Consider the following 24,892-nt stretch of genomic DNA (forward strand, 5'->3'; position numbering starts at 1 on the left):
CGACTCTCTGACTATTCTGAACCTCGTTGTCAGTGAGGAGGGCGGAGCCGTTGAGTGAACACCTTCACCCGAAGTGCGAGTGCGTGCGTTGCCTCATAGCCAGGTAAAACCCTCATCCTCGTCTGGTATTGCTTATTGTGTGGGCACCAGAGAGAAAGAAAACATATATATATATATATATATATATATATATATATATATATATATATATATAAACTTGCCTGGCGCCCCAAGGCTATGAGACAAGTGTGTGTATGAGAGAATGGAAACAAGATAGGGTGAGAATGCTGATTGACGGGAATGCCATCCACCCTCTTATCATTACAGTGCCTGAACTATATCCAAGTTGACACACACACAAATGACTAGAGTAGGCTATACTGTATCTACAATTTATCTTTAGAAACGTATTTCAGATTAGAATTTCCTTATCCAAACACAACAGTAACCGTTGAGCCGTAAACAACACAAACCAGTCTTGGTTCAGTTAGGGACAGGAAGCAACAGTCAAACCGCCCATTCCCCCCAGTGGTGACTGGTCGCTCACCATGTTTGTTTTGGGCAGATAGAGATGTTTGTTCTCAATCAGTAACGACAGCAGGTAGGCTAACCATCCACCTCTCTGCTCCAGGCTTAAATGACTGAGGACCTGGACAGGGGAGGACATGTACACACAAACCGGGATCCAGGTGCTATGGGGGCGGGGAGCCTGTTCATCAGGTGCTGTGGTGGAGCTGAAAATACAGAGAACTCTTTCAGACACACATACACGCACCTTTCAGTTTTTGCCTCTGGGCTGATTCAAAGCTCTTTAGCGACTGAAGGTGTGAAGGAACAAACAGCTGTTGACCACACACACACCACAGAGAAGCACTGTTCCATGGTCATAATGATAACGTGTATAACATGGTTAGTACACACACAGGGTATAGAGGCGCACACGCAGAATCACTTTCCTCCCACAGTCAGCAGTGGCTTGGAGAGATTAATGCTTATTTCTGCAGCAGCCCATTGCTGCAAAGAGGAATTAATTATGAAGAAAGAGAGAATAGAGGAGAGGGAACACTGTATATCCCACCAAACACTCCTTACCCTTGGATGGTGCTACTGTTCCCTTTGGAAAGTCAGCTGTTTACACTACCCCAGGCCCAGCCATGTTTCCATGACGATAGGATCCCAGGGTCAGTCACATGGCAAGGGGGAGAAGGGAGTCTCAGGGCCCAATTCAATAACAACAAGCTAACCTGGTTACTGGGTTAGGGTAAAAATAACACCAGAGTAGGCCTTAAGTCTGAAAGATTACGTGCTTGAGTTTCTTTTCTATTTCACACAGTAAAATAAATTAGAGAAACAATGTCTAAAAGCCTTCTGAGTGTGCTTTAAGAGTTGGAAAAGGAGATAAATGTAAACTACCCCTTGGCCATGTCGCTATTGTTTTAAAATAAAATATGTGTGCTCAGATAACTAACCTGGTAAAAATAAAGGAGCAAACTATAAGTAAATAAAGGCTCCTCTAACCCCCCCCCCCCCCCATTTTTTTTTTTTTATTACATTTTTTTTTATTTAACTCAGCATAAATACAAATATACATTTTAAAAAAGGCTTCTTTATAACTGGCAAGTAGAGGCCTAGAGCTTTCTGGTTGCTTAATGCGCAAATGGAGCCACAGCGAGACTCAAAGACAACATGCTCATGCAAGATTTAAGTTCCCGATATTAAATTCTGCACTTCTGTGAACAAAATGCTTAAAATGTCAAAGCAGGCCCCTGAAAAGGCCCCGGATAGCCCTGGTAAATTCTTTAAGTGGCTTTTGCTGAAGCACTGAAGCAGAGAAAATCTAATAAAATGTTATGTCACATGCTTTGTAAACAACAGGTGTGTGTGTGGGTGATGTGCATTTGTTCAATACACACATGCTCAATGACACCGTCTCTAAGTCATAGACATTTAAAATATCTTACAAACACGTACACCAACCTGTCCTCTCAAGTGCAAGCGAGTATGCACACACACACGTTGTTTGATCCCCTGCTAAGGAGGCTAGTCCTCTCCCTCATTTACCCCAAGGTGATTCAAGAGTTAGTGCAAAGGGGGCAGGTGGGGGTCCAGACTTGCCACGCGGTAGCTGGAGTGGCTGGAGTCTTTGACAATCTTTAGGGGCTTCCTCTGACACCGCCTGGTATAAAGATCCTGGATGGCAGGGAGCTCGGCCCCAGTGATGTACCGGGCCGTACTAAGCCCCTTTGCGGTCGGATGCCAAGCAGTTGCCATACCAAGCGGTGATGCAGCCAGTCAAGATTCTCTCAATGGTGCAGCTGTAGAGCTTTTTGAGGGCCCAAGCCAAATCTTTTCAGCCTTCAGGGGGCGGGGGGAAATGTTTGTGCCTTCTTCAAAATTGTGTTTGAACTATGATAGGTCCTTAGCGATGTGGACACCAAGGAACTTGAAGCTCTTGATCCGCTTCACTACAGCCCTGTCAATATGGATGGGGGCGTGCTCGGCCCTCCGTTTCCTCTACGCCACGATCAGCTCATTTGTCTTTCTGACGTTGAGGAAAAGGTTGTCGTCTTGGCGTCACACTGACCTCTTCCCTATAGGCGGTCTCATCGTTGTCGGTGAACAGGCCTACCACCGCCATGTTGTCAGCAAACTTAATGGTGTTGGAGTCGTGCGCGGCCACACAGTCGTGGGTGAACAGGGAGTACAGGAGGGGACTAAGCACACACCCCTGTGGGGCCCCTGTTTTGAGGATGCATTGTTGGCTTGGGCCCTTACCACCTGGGGACGATATGAGCGATATGAAGGCCTAAAAGATAGGAGGAAATATGTAATGATGACAGTACTGCTTGCACACTCATCATTGGCATATAAGTGCTTAAGACATGGTTTACTAGGACACACACACACAGAGAGAAAGCATGGAGTAAACAGCTTGATGCCAAGATAATTGCAACATGATGACAATCATCTCCATAGCTCATAATGTGTACCCAGTTATAAAGCAGTACAAAACACCTTTTTCTGGCTAACATGCCAGCAGGTAATGGAAGGGCCAGTGCATAGCCCTAATCAAGACTCACCAGGACGTAAAGAGGTTAACCCTTTTCTCTCTCTCTCTCACACACACACACACACAAAATCATAAGCGGACCAAGAAAGGATGACATTGACACTCATGCAGGCGTGATATTTCCCTCAGTGATATTTCAGGCAGAGCAAAATATGACCTGGATGAGAGTAATGGAAAAGCAGCGTCCCGACATGCTTTTGTCATGCTATGTTGGCCCTCCCTAAACTGCATTCTCAGCTCAAATCAGACACAGAACAATAGCTAGCCATAGTCCACACAAGGTGCCATGTGTTGTTCCCTATGGCACTGATCAGAATGAGCACATTGTGTGGAATTCAGTTCAATTGTTCAGGTGAATTCAGCGTGCTCGTTTGGCATTGTCAAGCCTGTAGGTATTGACCAAGCAGACCACACAGTGACTGGTAATAAGTCCACAGGTACACATCACAATGATAGAATACATCACTACCCTAGAATCCTGGGGCTGTTGAGAAACTAGTATCCTTACCAATTATGTTAGTGCTTTCGTATTTTCTTGGGAAACAGTATTAACAAAGAGCAATAGCCCTAACTAGGCGATGTTCTAGCCTGTACATTGTTATTACGCTAATTACATACGTTATTCCTGTAGAAATTACCTCGGTATAATGCCCATGTATGTAATGTTGCAGAATATTCCTCTGGAGCATCAGTGTTCCCAGAGTGGGGAATGTCAGGGAGAGGGGGAGCATTTCATTATGCTACATACTGGATCTACTGTTTATCCTTCCCCGCCTCTCTCTCTCCCCATCTTTGCATCTTTTCATCTTTTTCCACAATCTCTCCTACCCCTCCTCCTTCTACAGCACCCCCCTCTGTTCAATTCCTCAAACCCAGCATCGATGTGGGGGGGGGGGGGTATATAAAATAATGTGTGATTAATGTCTTTGAGAAACAGATAAATAATCACAGGAGACCAGGGGGGCTGCTAGTTGGCCTTAGGGTAGTAAATATGGAGAGTTTTATAGCTGTTCACCAGGGAGAGGGGAAGAGGGAAGTACAGACGCAGATTCATTCAAGTATATTAGCTTTTCCCTATACACACAATAACCTCTGCCTTCTCTCTCTCTGTTCCTGTACTGTCTTTCATCCTCATCACCCAACAGTACACACACACACACACACACTTAAGGACAAATTCCCCTGTGTTTGATGTGTCCCTACATGCTGTGGTTTGTGATGCGGTTGACAGCCCGCTCCACCCCACGTCACCCTGCTTTTAAGCCGTTCCTCCAGTGACAGCCTGTCCCCTGGAGAAGATGGCATCATTTATTTATCATATTCTTGCCTTGGCTTTATTTTCACAGCAAAAAAAAAAAATCTGGGGTGAAAATGTCAATCAGCACAACAGGCACTCCTGCTGTGGGCTCACCGGTCATCCTCACTCTTCCTGTTAGCATGCAGAATGAGACCGACAACACACACTCCCCCTCTTTCTATTCCTCTCACACACACACTCTCCCTTTTTTCATTCTATTCTACTCACACACACACAGCTCACCAAATCCGAGCTAACACTCATTTGCAAGAACTGACAATCTATGTCTCCCAGAGAAGCCAAACAGCAGAACATAAACAAGCCCTAATGCTGAGGAATCTGGTAAACAGATAGGAGCTGGTGGAGTGATGCTCTTTGGGGCTGCTCACAATAGTAACACAGATCCTTCTGAAGGGAAAGAAAGAACAAGGGGAGGAGGCTGAGGAAAGATCATGCATAAAATCATGTTTGCAGATTGCATTATAAATTCAGATGAACTGGGGAGGGTAATGGGATTAAAATGCTGAAGTGTTTCCAAGGGTGGGGAGGCAAAGAGTGACAGCTGAGTTTATTGCACTGACGAATGCAGGGAAATCTTATGGCTCTGGCAAAGGGAAGCAGTTGAGCCAATAGCAGTCTAAATGTCTGTATTTATTTATACTTGGATATCCCACAAATAATAATGCATTATTGAACAGGGCGCATGATTGTGCGTTGTTGGCATACATTAACGCGTACCATATCATAGCCTTTCTCGTGTTTGAAAAAAAATATTCTCTCACGAATGCTGAAAACGTAGCAGAGCAAAAGCTTACATGGTGTTTAGCAAACAAAATAGAAGGGCTGTGGCTTTAAATCCCCGTCCCTCCCAACCTTTCTAAATATCTTCTATTTAGCCAGTGGTGAAAAGGGGGGCTTTTGTCTGGTTACCCATTGGAGGGGGACAGCAAGCTGAAAAGACACAAACGATCACGAAAATAGGAACAAAGTGCTAAGCTTTCAATTGGGAATGGCTCAGAGCAATTTTATATGCGCACTGGGCAAAAACAAGGGGGTAGGGTAGCTGGGTTGTTTTCTGTAGGTTACCCTACCCCCTTACTGGAAAATATAGAATCGCATGGGATGAGTGTGGGTAGAAAATGGCAAATGACTTAGTCTGTGAGAATTTAAATAACACTAGCCTTTTGACTAAACAGGGTTCCCTTGAAATTCCAATCAATGTGGGTTATCTTGGAACTGTGTTAGCTACTCCCCGGCCAGCATCATATTTCCCAGTAGCCTAGCGAAAGCTACTCACCGACTTGCAGTACGTTGTCCACCCAACCGCCCTCCAGCAGAGTGACACCCCGTAGGAAAGGCAGCTGGGTCTCGTCATTGTTTTCCCCGCTAGTTCCACTCTCATCTCCCCCTGCGTTGAACGAAGAATACATGCAGATCTCCTTTTCGCTCCTCGGAAACGACCAGTACACGATCCTTCTTTGGACGGGTTCTGGAATCCGTTCGAACCGTTCTTCCACCCTTTGGAATGGCCACTTCTCTGCGACTCTCCGAGCCGCGATGTCGAGCAGCGATTCGGGGTTGTGTGTTTTTCCCAATCCCCCTGGAGCGGACCCCGGACCGCCACAAAGTACTCCTCCAGCCCGCTGCCCCTGCCTGCATGCCGGGTTGTAGCCGGGCCGGCAGCAGGGCCGCTTGGCCGGGGGCTGCTGGACTCGCTCCGCCATGATCGCACCGCTGTAACTTGTAGCGCAGTTCCTCTCGGATCATATAAACGGGATAAGGAAGAGAAAAAGACGCTCTCCAGCCGATTGTTTTCCGTACATGGAGAGACGACCCTTATTTGGAATAGTAGGCGGTGTCTTCGGGTTCAGTGAAGTCCTTTGTGTTGTCAAATTAACAGAGATGGGTGTGATCCTGGACAGATTCCAGCGCACGAGTGGCGCTAAAAAAGGAACTGAAGGCGGAATTCCCGAACGTCGGCAAATCCTTTGTGAAGCCATTCCGGAGCGAGAGGGCGGGGCCTTTGCAGCCGAAGAGACTTTGAAGTTTGTTTGCGTTTGAGTTTAAAGGCGGGGTCTAATCCATGTGTGGTCTTAAACAAGAGTTGAAATAAAACCGAATTTTAAACTGGGTCCGAATTGAAGACTTCAACCAACCGCAGGCTCTCTCGTTTCAATAGCATCACGAGTGACTGGGTTGTTTTCTAAATTCAGAGGGCTCTCAGCCGTAGGCGAGGGGAGAGGGCTTGAAAGGAACCTGAGGATATGGATGAGTGAATTCTCTAGTAATTTTATAAATACAGGTCTTATTCTATTATCAATAGCCTCTCTCTTGACCTCATCAAGCTTACACACACACACACACAGTCCACTTGCATGCTCGAAAAAGTGCCTTAAATTCAACACTTTTTATGAATGCCCATGTTTATTAAAGGGTTTGAATATGATCCTCGCTATATGAGCCAAGTTACAGTTCCCACCAAGAGGGTTAACCCTATTGGCGCGATGTGAACAGGGTTCGCTTCTCTGCTCCACCGTTCACTACGTTGGTGTCAGAAGTGGGATGTGGCCACCGGACATGTAAGGGGGCTGAGTAGTCAAAGCACGGGGATGTGCTTTCCCGTTTGGAGTGGGCAATGTAGCGATCCTCACTATATTTATATTCAGTTAAGAACAAATTCTTATTTACAATGACGGCCTACCCCAGCCAAACCCTAACACGGCCAATGGTGCACCGCCCTATGGGACTCCCAATCACGGTTGAAATATCAATCAATCAAATGTATTCATAAAGCCCTTTTTACATCCCCCGATGTCACAAAGTGCTATACAGAAACCCAGTCTAAAACCCCGAAGAGCAAGCAATGCTGATACAGCCTGGATTCGAACCAGGGTCTGTAGTGACGCCTCTAGCACTGAGATGCACTGTTGCGCCACTCCGGAGCTCCTATATGGACCGTATTACAATTCCTACTAATTGAGTTAACGCTATTGGCACGATGTGTAAGGTATTTGCCTTTCACACCTGAGACCCAAGTTCACTTCCCTGTCCTGCTGTTCCCTACATTACTTTATAACTAGCCTATATGCCTAGACTATGTAGAAATGGAATGATAAATATTTATATATAGCTATTAAAAATATTACCTAGACAGACCATTAATCTGTTCCAGCTGGCTGATAGGTGTTATTAGGCACTGTTTGGCGTAGCACAGCACATTTTTGACCAACTTTAATTTGTCAATACTTTCTCAATATCCGACTTGGAAGGCAACCAATGTGTTCTAAACATCTATGTCAAGTTGCAGGGGGTTCATTTTATTTAGAAAAATGCTCCATTATTAAAAGAAAATTTAAAAATATCCATTAAGTAATCCAACAATGTGTTTGCCACCATCTTGTCTATTTCAAATCTTCTCTCATTGATGGAGAGTCCACCCCAAAGTGCAGCATGTCATGATGACACTCACCTGTCTCGATCAATGAGAGTAGATTTGAAAGACAAGATGGCAGCGTACACATTGTTAGATTAATTCATGGAGCAAAAAAAACACTTAACCGCAGAGCATTTTCTAGATTCAAACAAACCCCCGTGCAACTAGACATTGATATTTAGACATTGGTTGTCTTCCAAGTTGGGAATTGAGGATGTATTGCCAAGTTAAAGTTGGTTGAAAATTCTGTGCTACGCCAAACAATAACTAACTTGTAACGGTTAATGGAGCATCACATTAGCCCGTTACAATCTGCTAGCTTTTTTTATCCAGTATATTCAGTTCATAGCAACCATTTCAGCAAAGCTCTATTACAAGCACCAAAATTATGGAATAAACAAAACTGTTTAAAATAGGGCATATTCTGTAAACCTATTACAAGCCCATTACATCATTTGTAATGGAAATTAAGTTTAGGTCCAGAAAGGTGCACCTTCCAAGTAGGCAAATAATAATTTGATATACTGTAGTATACTGTAAGCCTATATGGTCTGTTGAATGCTGTGATTTAAAAAAAAAACATATTTGCCTTAACAAGAACAGATGGAAAGTCATGGACTCATTCACTGGACAGGAAAGAAAAACCTTGCCCAGTTTAAATGAGCATACAAAATCCCAACTGCAAGCCCTCTGCTTGGTATGTGCATTTGCCTGTCTGGATGTCCTGCATGTGTTTCAGTCTGACCCCTCTCCTTCCCCTGTGTGCAGGGGCCTTTGAACTGCTCTGAAAGTGATCTGTGCCATATGAATGGAGCAGATGTGACCAAACCCGATTTGGTTTCAATACTTCCTCACAGGAAGTTCAAACAGCCTGCAGCTCCTTTGTCAAATTATTCTTGTTTTTCTTGTCACTCAGGGTCAGAAAACTGGTTGCTTATTTTGACCATCAAAGGACATTTAACACTGCCTTCTTCAGTTTTAACTCAAATAAACAAACATTGATGCAGATGAAGTAACATGGGCCTACCCTTTGAGCACTTTGAACATAACAATTGTCAAAACAGCATGGTCCCAAAATGGTTTCCTCCGAAGAAACACACTTGTGACACAGCACAAGACATTCAGAATGAAGCCACAAAGCGCTCACCTGAAAAGGTCTAGGGGTGATTTTATACATGTCTACCTGTTCACAATGTATTAGGGTCCTTTGTTAAACATGGTCCAAAATGGGTAGATCATATCCTGTCACACTGGCAAAGAATGTTCTTGAATTTACCGTTTTTTTATGGATGGCTCTCGACTCACTACATGCACACAATAATGCGATTATTGTTGATAGTCAGATTAAATAAGAGTTCGATTAAAACGTTTACATGCTTTGCAGGAAGAACGATTTCCCTGATAATGCTGTTTACATGGACACATCTGAAAACAGGCTACCTGATAAATGCAGAAAATCGCCAGTCAAAATAAATGTTCTACCACAGCGAACATGTTATTTTTGGGAAGCATATTTGAATCTGAGTTAGGACATAAATCTTGTATATGAAAACTACTTATAAAAAAACGTTCCAATCAATTTTCCCGAACTCACTTCACTCACACTAAAAAGAGAATCTCGCTCGGCTGGTCCTAGCACATGCGCAGTTCAAACACACCGCTAGAATGCAGAGAACGCCCATTACGGTGTTTACGGGTGCGTTCGTAAATTCACTTTGGCTATCTACTCCGATTTCAGAGCTTTCGTTTGAGTGTACAGTAAAGCAGAATAACTGTGTAATTTACAAATGGGCGACACCCGTTGAATATGACTGGTGCCAGTAAACGTCGGCAAAAAAAACGTTATTAAATTGTTGCCATCAGAACAGTTACAGTCACCAACGCTCTGGATAACATTAAACCAGCCTAGGGCGAGGAACATGGTCAGAGTGAGGTGTTTTCTCGTGTGAGTCTGGAATTAGCTAGCAAGCTAGCCAACGTTAGCTGGGTGTTTAACTGCTTGTGAAGCTAGAAGGCTCAGCTCAACCCTACTCCTCGGCTAGAGCGCTCTGAACGTTCCAACAGCGAAACACTCTGATTTTACGAACGCCCAAAGTACACTCTGGCACTTCAACTTGAATTTACAAACGCACCCCTAGTGTGCCTGAAAAAGTACATGTTCTATCACGATAAAACTACAGTTCCCTATATGCTAGGGTGTCACGTCATAACCAATTGTGAGAACCCACTTCCTGGTGCCAGATCAGCGTGGGATAAAAATAAAAACTTCTCTTAGTTGAGTATGTTTAACTTAATTATACGATGTGAACTGTTATCTCTGTGCTTACTGCTAAACTAGATCAAAGTTGCTGGGGCAATTAAGTGGTTTTACAATGTAAATAAAGGAGCTATCTTAATTGTTTACAGAAGCTAACGTAATGAAGCTAACAGTGTTATGTAGCTTGCTAAATTAGCTAATGTTGGTTGTAAGAGGCAATCTGTCTTTTGCTACTCGAGTACTAAAAACTCCCTTTAAACATCATTGTCATGGTAAAGAATACTAGCTAGCGTTAGCTAACTACACGTCACCAACTTTTAGAGTATATAGTTGACTGTTTGATATGCTAAATAGGCGCATTTAATCCATTATTGGGCTACCTATTGCCTAACGTTAGGACCTTATTTTATGTTAAGAGACGAATTGGCTCTGACAGTCAAATACACAATCTTAACCGGAATGGATTCTCAATTGTGGTACGGTTCTAGAAACATAAAGCTATCTACTTTCATATCACATCAAAATAAGTTCACAAATGCAAGATATACACGTATTGTTTAACACAGTTGCAGACGGTATTTTTCAGTGACAACACGTCTGTGCCTTCCGTTTACACACAGGTGTACGGAGACGCTATTCAGCACAGGTAACGTTAGTCAATGCTGTAATCCATCTGTGTTCCATAAACATGCGCAGTAACATGGAAATATGGCCGTGTGGGAACCCTAACCCTATTTAGCGTCTGAATTGGCTACTAGCTACCTGGACTGTGACATAAATTAGCTAGTGGAGTAACACAATATATATACAAAAGTATATGTGGACACCCCTTCAAATTAGTGGATTCGACCATTTCAGCCACACGTTGCTGACAGGTGTATAAAATCGAGCACACAGCCATGCAATCTCCATATAGACAAACATTGACAGTAGAATGACCTTACTGAAGAGCTCAGTGACTTTCAATGTGGCACCGTCATAGCATGCCACCTTTCCAACAAGTCAGTTTGTCAAATGTCTACCCTGTTAGAGTTACCCCGGTCAACTGTAAGTGTTGTTATTGTTAAGTGGAAATATCTAGGAGCAATAACGGCTCAACCGCGAAGTGTTAGGCCACACAAGCTCACAGAATGGGACTGCCGAGTGCTGAAGTGCGTAAAAATCTCAACACTCATTACCGAGTTCCAAACTGCTTCTGGAAGCAACGTCACCACAATAATTGTTAGTTGGGAGCGTCATGAAATGGGTTTCCATGGCCGAGCAGCCGCACACAAGCCTAAGATCACCACGCGCGATGCCAAGCTTCGGCTGGAGTTGTGTAAAGCTCGCCGCCATTGGACTCTGGTGCAGTGGAAATGCGTTCTCTGGAGTGATGAATTGTGCTTCAGTCTGGCAGTCTGACCGACAAATATGGGTTTGGCGAATGCCAGGAGAACACTACCTGCCCGACTGCATCGTGGAACTGTAAAGTTTGGTGGAGGAGGAATAATGGTCTGGGGCTGTTTTTCACGGTTCGGGCTAGTTCCAGTGAAGGGAAATCTTAACGCTACAATGACATAGACAATTCTGTGCTTCCAACTTTGTGGCAACAGTTTGGGGAAGGCTCTTTCCTGTTTCAGCATGACAATTCCCGTGCACAAAGCGAGGTCCATGCAGAAATGGTTTGTCTAGATCGGTGTGGAAGATCTTGACTTGCCTGCACAGAGCCCTGACCTCAACCCTACCGAACACCTTTGGGATTAATTGGATCACCGACTGCAAACTAAGCCTAATCCCCCAACATCAGTGCCCATCCTCACTAATTCTCCTGCGGTTGAATGGAAGCAAGTTCCCGCAGGAATGTTCCAGCATCTAGTGGAAAGCCTTCCCAGAAGAGTGGAGACCGTTATAGCAGCAAAGGGGGGACCAACTCCATATTAATGCCCATGATTTTGGAATGAGGTGTTTGACGAGCAAATGTCCACATACTTTTGGTCATGTAGTGTCTGTGGTTGAGACTGTAAAATTACAGGGGCAGCTTGACTGTAGTGCACATTTGATTTTCCTCTTGTATACCGGTAGGTATGAAGTCCCGCATACAATATATCCAATGCGAATTGGTTAGATTTGAAATCTGAAGCTGTGTGTGGCTGTATCGATGGAGACTGGGCTACTTCTATGTTAGAGTAGCAGCACCTGTTGGTGAGTAGAAATGTTAGTTAGCTGTTAAATGTTCAGCAGGACAACAGTGTGTGGGACAGTGGTACCTTTTGGCATAGTGCCTTTGGAAAATATACTCAGTATACAAAAAAATGAACACCGTCGTAATATTGAGTTGCAGCCCCCTTTTGCCAATCAGTTTAGCCTCAATTTGTCAGGTCATGGACTCTACAAGGTTGAAAGCGTTCCACAGGGAGGCTGGCCCATGTTTACTCCAATGCGTCCCACAGTTGTGTCAAGTTAGCTGGATGTCCTTTGGGTGGTGGACCATTCTTGATAAACAAGGGAAAAACCCAGCAGTGTTGCAGTTCTTGACATAACCGGTGCGCCTGTCACCTACAACTATATCCCATTCAAAGGCACTTAAATCTTTTGTCTTGCCAATTCACCTTCTGAATGGCACACATACACAATCCAGCCTTTTGCACACAATGTATATAGACTCTCTTTTTTTTCTACTGTGTTATTGACTTGTTAATTGTTTACTCCATGTGTAACTCTGTGTTGTCTGTTCACACTGCTTTGCTTTATCTTGGCCAGGTCGCAGTTGTAAATGAGAACTTGTTCTCAACTAGCCTACCTGGTTAAATAAAGGTCAAATAAAAAAATGTCTCAAGGCTTAAAAATCTTAATTTAACCTGTCTCCCCAAGCTTCTAATTTGTTAATAATTACATTTTCGTTATTCCTATATTTCAGATTGGAGTTGCTTTTGGCGATCAGGATGATTGACGTGCGGGCGTGGGCGGAGTACGTGGTGGAGTGGGCGGCTAAGGACCCGTACGGCTTTCTGACGACGGTTATCCTGGCGCTCACACCCCTCTTCATCGCAAGCGCCCTGTTGTCGTGGAAACTGGCCAAAATGATTGAGGCGCGCGACCGCGAGCAGAAAAAAAAGCAGAAACGCCAGGAGAACATCGCCAAAGCCAAGAGGACCAAGAAAGACTGAGCCGGAGAGCGGGATCAGGAGAGAAGAGTAGCTACAGTACACAGCTATGCTCAACGCTCTCTTTACTTGCCACACCCCCACCCCTCGTCTCTTCAACCCAGCCCAGCGCAGGTCCCCAACCTATTACTCTTGTCCAGTGTAGGAGGGATGTAGGCCCTACATGGAGGCCTTACAGCGCTGAGGGAACGGTACAGACCGGGGAGGCTCATTCGATGGGACTATCATCACAATGTGGAGATCTACCGTCTGAGCTTGGTGGTGTTGCAGTACCTTGCATTCCATTTGTAACATCTTCACTCCAATGATTTCATTAACTTGTAAAAAAAACTAAGTTCTCCATTTGAAGTTACTAATGAAATATCTGAATTATTTTCTTGTTTTTAATGAAGTTCTGAATTTAAAAAATATGGCTGTTTTCTCCTTGCAAATCATAACCCTCCCTGAATGATGCTTAACCGAAAAGTTTGAGTTCCTGCCCAACTAGATGCAGTGCAACACCTGTGCATCAACCAATGGTTGCATGCCATGTCAACTGTTCAGTCGGCATAGATGGATAGCTATATCACACGTTTTGCTTATAGTTAAACACCAATCCAAGTGTTTTGACATCTGGCAGGAGTGTACTGTAGTCTGGCAGGAACTCGACCAAGAAGTGAGCCAGGCAATTTTCATACATGGGTTTTATTCAGTGTTTTTAACATCTAGACAATATAACACACACACTTCTTGCAAAGGGACATCTACTCCTGAGACCTGCAACCATTTTGTGAGCTGTGCGATATTCTTTCCGTCATTTAATAAAAATAAAGAATTGTTTAAAAGGTTTGTATTGTCATGTGTTGGGGGTGTATATATAAAATACAAAGCCATTAAATAAATTACACCTTGTCATGCAGAAAAATATTTAATATGTATGCCATTTAGCAGACAATTGATCAAAATCAACTTACACTAGTGCATACATACCTTGCTACCTTAACATGAGTGCACGAACTGTGGATAATCAAACCCTACATCATGATCTACCAATTGAGAAACACAGGACCACCTACTTTCCAGTACTTACATCACATCCCAGTTCTCTCAAGCCTTGCAGTTTAATTTATAATCCACAACAAATCAAACAAGATATATTGACTACCTACAACTGAACTTTATATACAAAGAGTTTACAGTAGGGTCAGGGAGATCAGATAAAATTGTCTTCCACATCCCATGAATGCCATTCACTGTCCAGTACTCCTTGATTCAATGCATATGAAGAGCAGAGCTTCCATTATTAGTTTACATCATAACCAGGGTCATATTCATTAAACTGCTTACATCACATTTAAGAGCATAGTGACCGGTTTCCGTTGCCAAACGTTTTATGGTGTGCACTAATGAATACAACCCAGTCCAGTGATAAAAACAAATGAGTTAGTTGTGCAAGACATTTTATAGATAAAACAATAAGTAGCATATTGTTTTTAATGTGTGCATGCTTTTCTCCTTCGACAAACAAAAGCTGATTCAAAAGGGGTTTAAGATTTCAAAACTCTTCCGCAAAGATCTCTGGTAGGATAGACATGACTTTCCCTGATGAAAGGTGGCTATCGAGGAGGGGAAGACACTTTTGTTCACCTGCTAACGAATTGGCATCTCCTCAACCACTTCGGTTTCTGGGTCACAGAGGAGAGGACAGAAGAGAGAGTGGAGGATGAATTTATGCGCAAATGAGAAAAGGTCATTGAAGCTGCCCAGATCATGCTTCCTTCCCCGCATCCTATCTCGATCTTGCCGATTTAAATTGTTCAGTCTTTTCAGGTCGCCGATCCATGGTGGTAATGATGGAAGGAAGCCTGTGAATACTCACATAGGGAGGGCCTATACTTGTTTACAGATGTCTAGTTTTTTGGATGTAGGTATGAAGAGAGTGCATATGCACAGTATGCATGTGTGTGTCTATGTCTTAGTTGTGTGTGTGTGTGTGTGTGTGTGTGTGGGCAAACTATGAATAGCACTGCATATAGCCTGTGTGTATTTCTTGTGTGTAGCATCGTGTCATTGTGTGTTAGGTACCAGTATCGCGATACTCAGAAGTACCATGGCAAGGGAACAAAACATGAAGCAGAAAAACAGTTCTCATCTTGTAAACACACAGCCTTCTGTTGTTACCCAGAGTAATTGTTTATTTTCCAAGCTATAATCACACAACTGCAGGAGTTCAGTTTGCTTCATGTTTTTATTTTTTTACCATGGAAAATCCAGTATCGCAGTACTAGTATCATGACCCAGTGAGCGTGTGTGTGTGGCTATTTCTTGGCTGCGGGTATCCAGGAACCAGGCTGGAATGTGTTGGCTGTACTGACAGGCTCCTCACTGGTCTCTGGCTGGCCGAAGCTAGTGGCGGCGGCGTGGCCCTTGGCTATGGTCTGAGCAGGCCGAGCCACCAGGCCCTCCTCGTACTCCTTAGCCTGCAGAGCCAGCTCTCTCTCATCCACCTCCCTCGCCTTTCCTTTGATGTGCTCCCTGTAGTGCTGGTTTTTCACCAGCTCCTGTGGGGAGTAGGGAACATACACACACACACACAATATTAACCAAGGCTTTTCAACAGAGACTCAGTCCTTTGAAGGGATAGCTACTGGTGACAGTGAAGTCCTCTCAAGTCATCCATAAACTAGTGTCCAGTCTGTGGTGTTAGTCTTGCCTTGGCAGAGTCAGAGAGCGAGGGAAGCCTGGATGTGTTGATGTTGTGTGTTGGCAGCAGAACTAGTGGGCTGGGAACGGCGAAGGGAGACCAGGGCAATACAGCCCTGCTTTGGGGAGCAGGGGGAGCATATTGAGCTGCTTCTCCAGCTTGTTAATGACAGGATTTAATCCAATCCATTTCTGTTGACTTGGACAGGAACGAGAGGAAACGTTAAGAAGGGGACAAAGTGCCGGGGGAGTGGTTTTGGCTACACCACTGTCCAGCTGTGGACGACTGCGAATGGGCTGACAGTAAGCAGAAAATTGGAATAGAATGTTCTGGCAACACCGAGGTGGGATGACATTGGCCATTGGCATGGAATATACAGAAGAGGGTGCCTGGGTATTTGCTTTCTAAAGGCTTTCCCATAGCCTCCATTTCAATGGACAAATAATAATAATAATTATTATAGTCGATTAGATGAACCTTGTATACCAACAAAGCAAAAACTGAATGACTTATTGAGACTAGTGTACAAACATTATGAACCCTCCAGTGCAGGCTGCGGAGGGGAGAACAGCTCATAATAATGGCCAGAAGGGCGCAAATGAAATGGCATCAAGACACCTGGAAACCACGTGTTTGATGTAATTGATATCATTCCACTCCAACCATTCCCACAAGCCCGTCCTCCCCAATTAAGGTGCCACCAACCTCCTGTGGAACTTTCCTAATATTGAGTTGCACCCCCTTTTGCCCTCAGAACAGCCTCAATTCGTCAGGGCAAGGACTCTACAAGGTGTCGAAAGCGTTCCACAGAGATGCTGGCCCATGTTGACTCTAACGCTTCCCATAGTTGTGTCAAGTTGGCCGGATACACACAGGAAACGGTTGAGCATGGAAAAACCTAGCAGCGTTGCAGTTCTTGACAAAAACCGGTGCGCTTGGCACCTACTACCATACCCCGTTCAAAGGCACTTAAGTCTTTTGTGTTGGCCATTCACCCGCTGAATGGCATACACACACACACACAATCCATTTCTCAATTGTCTCGAGGCAAAAAAATAAAATAATCATCTACACTGATTGAAGTGGATTAACAAGTGACATCAATAAAGGATCATAGCTTCACCCTGGTCAGTCCATGTCACGGAAAGAGCATGTTCGTACACTCAGTGTATAATTTCAAGTCAATCGTCCTCTATGAACAAGGAAACATTAAGATGTCCGAGTTCAGGTTGGCCTTCGCGCTTCAGCAAACAAAAGGAAAGGAGTGCTCAACAATGATAAAAATCACGAGAATGGCTTACCAAGAAACATTTCCAAAAGGGCTAATTAGAGGTAAAAAGGAGTTGGAGCCCCCGACAAAAAAAAGAGGCAGAGATTTATTTTTTTATTCTCACTTTAATCCTTTGTACAGGATGCGAAAAGATGACTGACGCTTCCTCGGAGGAAGACGTCAGATTGACGTGGAAATGTCAGGCATATTGCTGTGACTGTCTCCACTCACTAGCACCTTCACACGCCAGCTCCAGTTTATTTTTAACACCTGTCCCCCAAAGTTCCTTGGCTCTGTTGGAAACTGAGAGAAAGCAAATCAAAGTGTTTCTCTTGAGCGTCTTCCTCCCCCCCCCGGTTACCCCGCCCCACAGCGTTCCCCAAAAACACAGCAGGGATACGCACCTCAATGGAGGGGGGCTGCTTCCGTCTGCCTCGGATCCAAGCTGGATGAGAGAACAGACAGAGTTAGAGCACCCACACTGCACACATACCACGCCAGCAAAATGAACAGTTACACCGGACAGCCAATGTAACGCCAGTTGCATGGCATCACACTTGTGTAATTACTCTATAGGTACATTAAAACAGTATCTAACTAGTAAGTGATCTCAAACAGATTTTGGCCTGTTTTTCATGCATTACAATTCCAGCTTGACAACAGCCAGAATATGGCGTCACTCTGATTTGCCAGTCTAAGCAGAAAGGGGACTGTAAGTACTGCTACTGCATTTCAACTACTGTACAGCATAAGAGTAGAGACTGCAGATTTCTCCCCCTCTGATCCTTAGAGAAACCTCTCTACATCTATCTAGCTCTCCTGCCTCTGTTCTTTTTTAGGTGTATTTTGGAAGGGCAGGCTCTGGAGAAAGAGAGAGATTTCCCAGCTTTTCCTTCAGCATGCCGGGACTCTGGGCTTCTTATCCCCCTCTTATTTGCATCCTGATGAAAATGCATGAGAGCGGGACGATGAGGGTTTAATGTGGATAAAGCAAGTCAGAGACAGAACATTTTGTATCTAGTTGTATGGGAAATGGAAACAGTTTCTGACATTGGCAGATAGGGTGACTGATACATTCATGAATACATTTCTGAATAAATAGCCTAAGCGATTAATGTTAGTTCTAGTACAGTTGTTGTTGTTGCCTAGCACTATTCTGTACTACAGTGTATTCCCGAGCTCCAGATTCACAGTATCCATGACACCATATCATGGAGACTAGCAGACAAACAGCTAAAGTGTCAGTGTTTCAGCATTACCATCCCACTCTGAGGGTATGTTGCCTTCCAGGTACTCAAACTCTGTAGGGTTAACAGCCACCACCATCCGCTTGGCCCGAACAATCCTCCCTAAGTAAACAATGAGAGATAGAGATTTTTGAAAAACATTAATGCATGAAAATGCACATGATCAAGCGCATAAAAAAATTATAACAAAAAAAACCAGACAAACATTTTAGATATCGCACGCACACGACAGGACATGGATGATTAGCTCGTGGCCCTCAGGCCTGCTTCTCAGATCTCTCCAAGTGTGTCGAAATCTGGGCTAAGCCTTATGTAAATCAACCTCTCTAACCCCCCCCCCTCCCCTCCCCTCCCCTCCCCTCCCCCCACTGACACCCTCCATCCAACAATGCCCTCCAAATCAACATCAAGCCGTATAGGAGACAAAAGAGGTCAGATATCACAGGCAACACAAGAGAGATGAGCTGAGAGGAATACTAAAAACACTCTCTCACACTCTGTATCCTACAGCGCTAGTAGAAACACCACCAATTAATTGGGGGGGGGGGGGGGGATGCTGATTAAACAAGTCGAGCAGGCCCAGTCACATTTAGGTGGAGGGAGGGTTGAAGGGATGGAAGGATGGAGAGAGGGTAAGAGAGAGGCAAATTATTTTAGGCCATGATCCTTAGGACGCAGCTGTAGAGGTTCTCACAACTTTCACTAATGAATGATGTCTGCCTTCCTGCCACACTGACATATCACATCACATTCCCAGAAGTGGGAGTGTGTGAGGGAGAGAGGGAGTGAGAGAGAGAGATAGGGGATGGGGGCTCTCTAGAGAGAGAGATGATGCGTGGTGCATGTATTGCACATCAGCTGTTGTGAAGGATGAATGGACGGACAACATTCCACACACAGATCAATCTGTCAACATGCCATCAACTTTCAAACACAGACCAATATGTCAACATTCCATCACCATTCCACTCAACTCCATTAATCTTCACAGAGCTAAAGACCAGTGGACAAATGGCACCACCATCTCCAAACACACACCAGATTGATGAGCCTGATTGTTGTTCCAATGATAACAGATAGATATGACATGTAGATGGATAGATAAGGCTGGAGTAGTAGGAAAGCTAGTCTACCACGGACCATATCCAACATGTAGCCTCCTCTCCTTTATTAAGACAGAGGACAGGTGAAAGCAATAAGATATATGCCAGGTAGGCCTATCTGCTTCACCATTTTCATTTCCCCATCACATCACACTCTGCCTCTAACCCTATTACAGGGGCTGAGTCACTGGCTTACTAGGGCTCTTTCATACCGTCCCTAGGAGGGGTGCGTCACATGAGTGGGTTGAGTCACTGATGTGATCTTCCTGTCTGGGTTGGCGCCCCCCCTTGGGTTGTGCCGTGGCGGAGATCTTTGTGGGCTATACTCGGCCTTGTCTCAGGATGGTAAGTTGGTGGTTGAAGATATCCCTCTAGTGGTGTGGTGGCTGTGCTTTGGCAAAGTGGGTGGGGTTATATCCTTCCTGTTTGGCCCTGTCCGGGGGTGTCATCGGATGGGGCCACAGTGTCTCTTGACCCCTCCTGTCTCAGCCTCCAGTATTTATGCTGCAGTAGTTTGTGTCGGGGGGCTAGGGTCAGTTTGTTATATCTGGAGTACTTCTCCTGTCCTATCCGGTGTCCTGTGTGAATTTAAGTATGCTCTCTCTAATTATCTCTTTCTTTCTCTCTCTTGGAGGACCTGAGCCCTAGGACCATGCCTCAGGACTACCTGACATGATGACTCCTTGCTGTCCCCAGTCCACCTGGCCGTGCTGCTGCTCCAGTTTCAACTGTTCTGCCTGTGATTATTATTATTTGACCATGCTGGTCATTTATGAACATTTGAACATCTTGGCCATGTTCTGTTATAATCTCCACCCGGCACAGCCAGAAGAGGACTGGCCACCCCACATAGCCTGGTTCCTCTCTAGGTTTAGGCCTTTCTAGGGAGTTCTTCCTAGCCACCGTGCTTCTACACCTGCATTGCTTGCTGTTTGGGGTTTTAGGCTGGGTTTCTGTACAGCACTTTGAGATATCAGCTGATGTACGAAGGGCTATATAAATACATTTTATTTGATCAATGCAGGTGAAGGAAAGGAGACAAGGAAAGGAAGGCCCTTTAGGCTGTTGAGCTACACCCATAGTAAATCAGGCCTACTGCTCTTTAGTTCTTAGCTATGCTCTAGACTAATGACTAGTGTACAGGCAGCTATGCTACAGTATTTACTAAGTTACATAAGCCCACTGCACAGTAGCTAGGCCTATCAGTTGGTTCAGACTATGAGGAAAGAGATCATATATATCGTTCTATTTGTTCACATACAGGCCTTTATCATTCAGCTGAGAGCAGCTTCGTAGGAAAACCCAGAGGACATCAAATCCAAGCAAAAAGACTGGCATCCTAGGTAATACCAACAAATACATTTAAAACAGGTAATAAGCTAATTATAAAACAGGTGTTATCCACATTTGCATTGGGTGTGGGTGGTGGAGGATAAATATAATGGTTAAAATTATACAAATTATACAAGCGTTCTGCTTAACTATAGCCTAGCTAGCGCTTAAGCATAGAGAGAAGCAATCACCCCCCCCCCCCCCCCCCCACTTCTCTCACACACATTTACCTCCCCCTCTTGCTTTCTCCAACGCCCTCTCTCTCTCTCTCCGCTTCCCTCGTCTTGCCACTTTTGAATTGCTGGCATGACTAAATCCTTCTACCATGGCTTTTATCCTTGGATTTGAATAAAAAATATGTACATATATTTATGAAACAAGCCCATTCCTCCCACCACACCCACGCAAGCTTTCGCGCACACTGGCAATTCTCATGAAACCAAGTCTGGAGAATTCAGCTATATATCGTCCAAATTTTTTAAAATAATTTACTATCACACTAAGGCTCACTTTGCTTGGTTTCTGGCTCGTTAAGTTGTTTTGAGCTTAAACAGCAGAGCCAGCTTAAGTTTTTTAAAGAAAATGTTTACTCAATGTCATTACCGTAATGCATCCGGGTCAATTTTGTAGGACTTTATAAATACATTACATTTGTAAAAAATAACATATTTCATTAAAACCAATTAAATATGGTTTAAAGCGGTACATATTCAAAGAGAGTTATCAGTTCTGGGTATTCACATTACAAACTGGTCATTCAAAAAAATAATTCAACAAAAAAAAGGTGTCTGAGCACGGTTCTCATTACCGTAGCATTTCTGCACAAAGTAGTGTTTTTTTTGTATTCCGTTTTTTCGACCCATAATTCATTACTACGAAGAGAAGCTCAAAGATGTCTACAAGATAAGCTGGTCTTTTCTCATGTTTAAATATGATAATTTACCCACTTTATCCATTTTAGATTATCATTACCATAAATGTGTAATGTTTGAGCAAAATTGATTTCATAATTTACAGTATAACAGATTAGAAAGAGCATGAATCTGTGTCAATAATGGCTTCTGCCATTGTTAACTAAATTTCCTAAGAGCTTCTCATTAATGCCAATTTCTCATTACCATATGGTTGTCTGTTATGGTAATTAGACGTTCAGTTAAGGTAATGGTAAAAACTGTTTATGATTCATGTACAGTGTAACTCCCATCACACTGTGTGTGCAACAGATACACTGCTAACCAAACAGTGCTATGTGCATGCACACTTGAATGAAAGGTTAACTACACTCAAAAACTATTTTCTTAGATTTTTCCCAGACCCCCAAAAAATGGTATCCTGGGAAATCATTCTAAACAGCGCACCTGATAACTCTTCCATACTTAGAAAGAGGTGGAATCTAAAGATGGAACAACTAGGATGGGTTGCTAATATGACTAGGATTATGCCCTTGGCTTCTGGACAATGAAAAAAAGTTGACAGCCAATGATAGCCAATGGAACAGGGGAGAAATGGTATAGCGGTGAGGCCAATTAGGGAAGTAAATGGAAAAAAATTGCTCAAATTATATAATTACTCCTGTCTATACATAAAAAATAAAAATACATTGAAAATAGTTCACCAGAAAGCATGATTTAGCCACAGAGGAATCGATGATCATTAGCTTCTTTAAAAAAATTGTTTCAAATCACACGCTTGTAGGCCTATGCCTATTTGGAAAGCCCACAATTTGGGCAGTGCGTGGCAAAAGGCCTGGCTGATTGTTGAGTTGCGGCTGTCATTGAAAAGCATCTAAAATATGTTTGAAGATAATGTGTCTCGAGTATAATTTAAAATGTTGAGACAAGAAGGGGAGGGGTGTGTTAGCGAAGATATAGGCGAGTCTCTCTGCAGAATGGCTCCTGACAGTTCTTGCACATTCATTGTGTCAATTGTTTGCCCTTTGATCCCCCCCACTTGTGAGAAACAAGTTAAAAAAAATTCATAACCATCATTTTCAGACATTGTCAATTTTTTCATTGTCTTTCGTTTGGAGTGCTCCATGTTAGCAATGAGCATGTGTATGGTTTCTCTGTCTTGATCATTTTGAGGGAGCGCACGCACCTAAGCACGCATAGAAGTACCTGGGCTGCTGCGTAGAAATGTAGGAAAATGTTTGTTTTTTTTGTGTTTTTTTTTTTTACATCGATTGCGAATGATAATATATCACAGTAAGCTATTTGAAAAAAATTCCAACAGTCTCCCCCTTCGATGTGAAAAAGCAATGGCTCCCGAGTGGCGCAGCGGTCTAAGGCACTGCATCTCAGTGCTAGAGGCGTCATTACAGACACCCTGGTTTGAATTCAGGCTGTATCATATCCGGCCGTGATTGGGAGTCCCATAGGGCGGCCACAATTGGTCCAGCGTCGTCCGGGTTTGGCCAGTGTAGGCAGTCATTGCAAATAAGATTGTTCTTAACTGACTTGCCTAGTTAAATAAAAAGTTATTGGCCTATAGATGGAGTTCCATGCGCGGATTTTCTTTTAACCACCAATGGATCACGGTGTATCAATGTGTCCATTTGGCAGAGGCTGGTGATCTCACATTAGTTGACGTTTAATTTTTAGATTTGAAACATTTTAATTCAGATTTTTATGATTAACCATAGGTTAATGATTGAAAAATTAAAACATTATTGAAATGAAAAAAATTATAACTGCCACGCAGAATGATAGAAATGGTAGGATAAATTGTAAGCTTTCCCAAACTTGAAACTCACCGCCTATGAAGTCTTTATAAAATAATGACCTCCATGTTTCCATGGTCGAATTTTGCCTATAGGCTACTTTGAAGCAAGGTAAGACATGCCTAATAATATTAAATAAAACAGTCAGATTTCAACAAGTATGCTCACATGCTCACATTGTAAAGTGGTGGGTGACACGTTGACAGCCTGTTGCCTGCACTTGAACAGTGAATGGGAGGTGAGCTACAATTACCAGTTGAGAAATAAAAATAGTAATGATTTTTAATAGTGCACCAAAACTGTTTTTAACACGCGATTGCATTTATAATTGTTGCGCAATGAAAGGGCTTATAAAAGCATGAGAAAGCATGAGAAATTCCGCTCTAAATGTCCGCGTGTGATCTGTGTGTTGGATAAATAAGATACATGACGGCTAACAAAAATACACACAGGCCAATGTACTTCCACTAAATGATGCAAATGAACCTATAGACCGTTAAACAAGATGTCAAATGTTGTCAGAAGGTGGGTGTAGCTGGTGCATGAACTCAGGCGCAGGAGAGCAGAATGAGTGAGCAACGTACTTTACTCAAAATAAAAGGCACAAGGTAACAATACACTTGACCAACAATAAACGGTAATCAATTAGGCACGGGTGAAAACAGCACCCGTCGAAAACCAGCCATAACGTACCGAATGAACATAGAAACAATCACGCACAAAAACATGGGGGAAACAGAGGGTTAAATACATGAACATGTAATTGGGGAATGAAACCAGGTGTGTAGAAAACAAAGACAAAACAAATGGAAAATGACAGGTGGATCAGCGATGGCTAGAAGATCGGTGACGTCGACCGCCGAACGCCGCCCGAACAAGGAGAGGGACTGACTTCGGCGGAAGTTGTGACAAATGTATTTATATCAATGAATAAAAATCAATGGGATTTTTTTCTCCCTGTCATTTTGGCTGGCAGCAGTTTATTTATTTATTTTTAAATCGTCTTTTCATTTTTGGGGGGAGCCATAAGCCGGCTTATGGCCACAAGACACACAATCAAGAGTCTCTTCACAGTCCCCTTGTCCAGCACAGAGGCTGGGAGACGCACAGTACTGTATAGAGCAATGACTACATGGAATTCTCTTCCGCCTCAGGTAACTCAGGCAAGCAATAAAATCTGTTTAAAAAAACGAATAAGGCAACCTCAAAGAACATTGCGGGCTGTGAAGAGACGCAAACATTATTCTTAGTATTACATTTGTTTTCTTTTTCTCTTTCTTCTTAATACTTTTGAAATCGTCATAGTGTTCTCTTTAGTCGTAGTGTTCCTAGTTTCCA

At 43.5% G+C, this 24,892-nt stretch overlaps 3 protein-coding genes across 4 annotated transcripts in view; 1 reads left to right on the forward strand and 2 right to left on the reverse strand.

Moving 5' to 3' along the window:
* The window catches only part of LOC139411124 (zinc finger SWIM domain-containing protein 6-like), a 48,594-nt gene extending 42,340 nt beyond the window's left edge, over nt 1-6,254 (reverse strand). The window contains exon 1 of the mRNA XM_071156994.1: nt 5,665-6,254. Coding sequence (XP_071013095.1) covers nt 5,665-6,091 — 427 coding nt within the window. The 5' untranslated portion in view covers nt 6,092-6,254. The remainder of the gene's footprint in view (nt 1-5,664) is intronic.
* Nucleotides 6,255-9,998: 3,744 nt separating this feature from the next.
* Nucleotides 9,999-14,024, forward strand: LOC139411126 (small integral membrane protein 15). 2 transcript variants are annotated; one of them, XM_071156998.1, is made up of 2 exons: nt 9,999-10,079; nt 12,954-14,024. In XM_071156998.1, the coding sequence occupies exon 2, from the start codon at nt 12,979-12,981 to the stop codon at nt 13,201-13,203; it is 225 nt and encodes a 74-aa protein (XP_071013099.1). In that variant the 5' UTR covers nt 9,999-10,079; nt 12,954-12,978; the 3' UTR covers nt 13,204-14,024. The 2 variants fall into 2 exon arrangements, with proteins under 2 accessions (XP_071013099.1, XP_071013098.1); XM_071156997.1 differs by having other exon boundaries at nt 9,999-10,074.
* Nucleotides 14,025-14,088: 64 nt separating this feature from the next.
* The window catches only part of LOC139411125 (NADH:ubiquinone oxidoreductase complex assembly factor 2), a 38,877-nt gene continuing 28,073 nt past the window's right edge, over nt 14,089-24,892 (reverse strand). Inside the window, exons 2-4 of the mRNA XM_071156996.1 lie at nt 18,413-18,502; nt 17,558-17,598; nt 14,089-15,740 (exon numbers count right to left, since the gene is read on the reverse strand). Coding sequence (XP_071013097.1) covers nt 15,498-15,740; nt 17,558-17,598; nt 18,413-18,502 — 374 coding nt within the window. The 3' untranslated portion in view covers nt 14,089-15,497. The remainder of the gene's footprint in view (nt 15,741-17,557; nt 17,599-18,412; nt 18,503-24,892) is intronic.

The sequence above is a fragment of the Oncorhynchus clarkii genome, chromosome 6 (genome assembly GCF_045791955.1).
Source record: "Oncorhynchus clarkii lewisi isolate Uvic-CL-2024 chromosome 6, UVic_Ocla_1.0, whole genome shotgun sequence".
NCBI classification, from domain to species: domain Eukaryota; kingdom Metazoa; phylum Chordata; class Actinopteri; order Salmoniformes; family Salmonidae; genus Oncorhynchus; species Oncorhynchus clarkii.

Excerpts from the sequence above, each read along its gene's own strand:
- LOC139411126 (XM_071156998.1), top strand. The coding sequence starts at position 12,979 with ATGATTGACGTGCGGGCGTGGGCGGAGTACGTGGTGGAGTGGGCGGCT.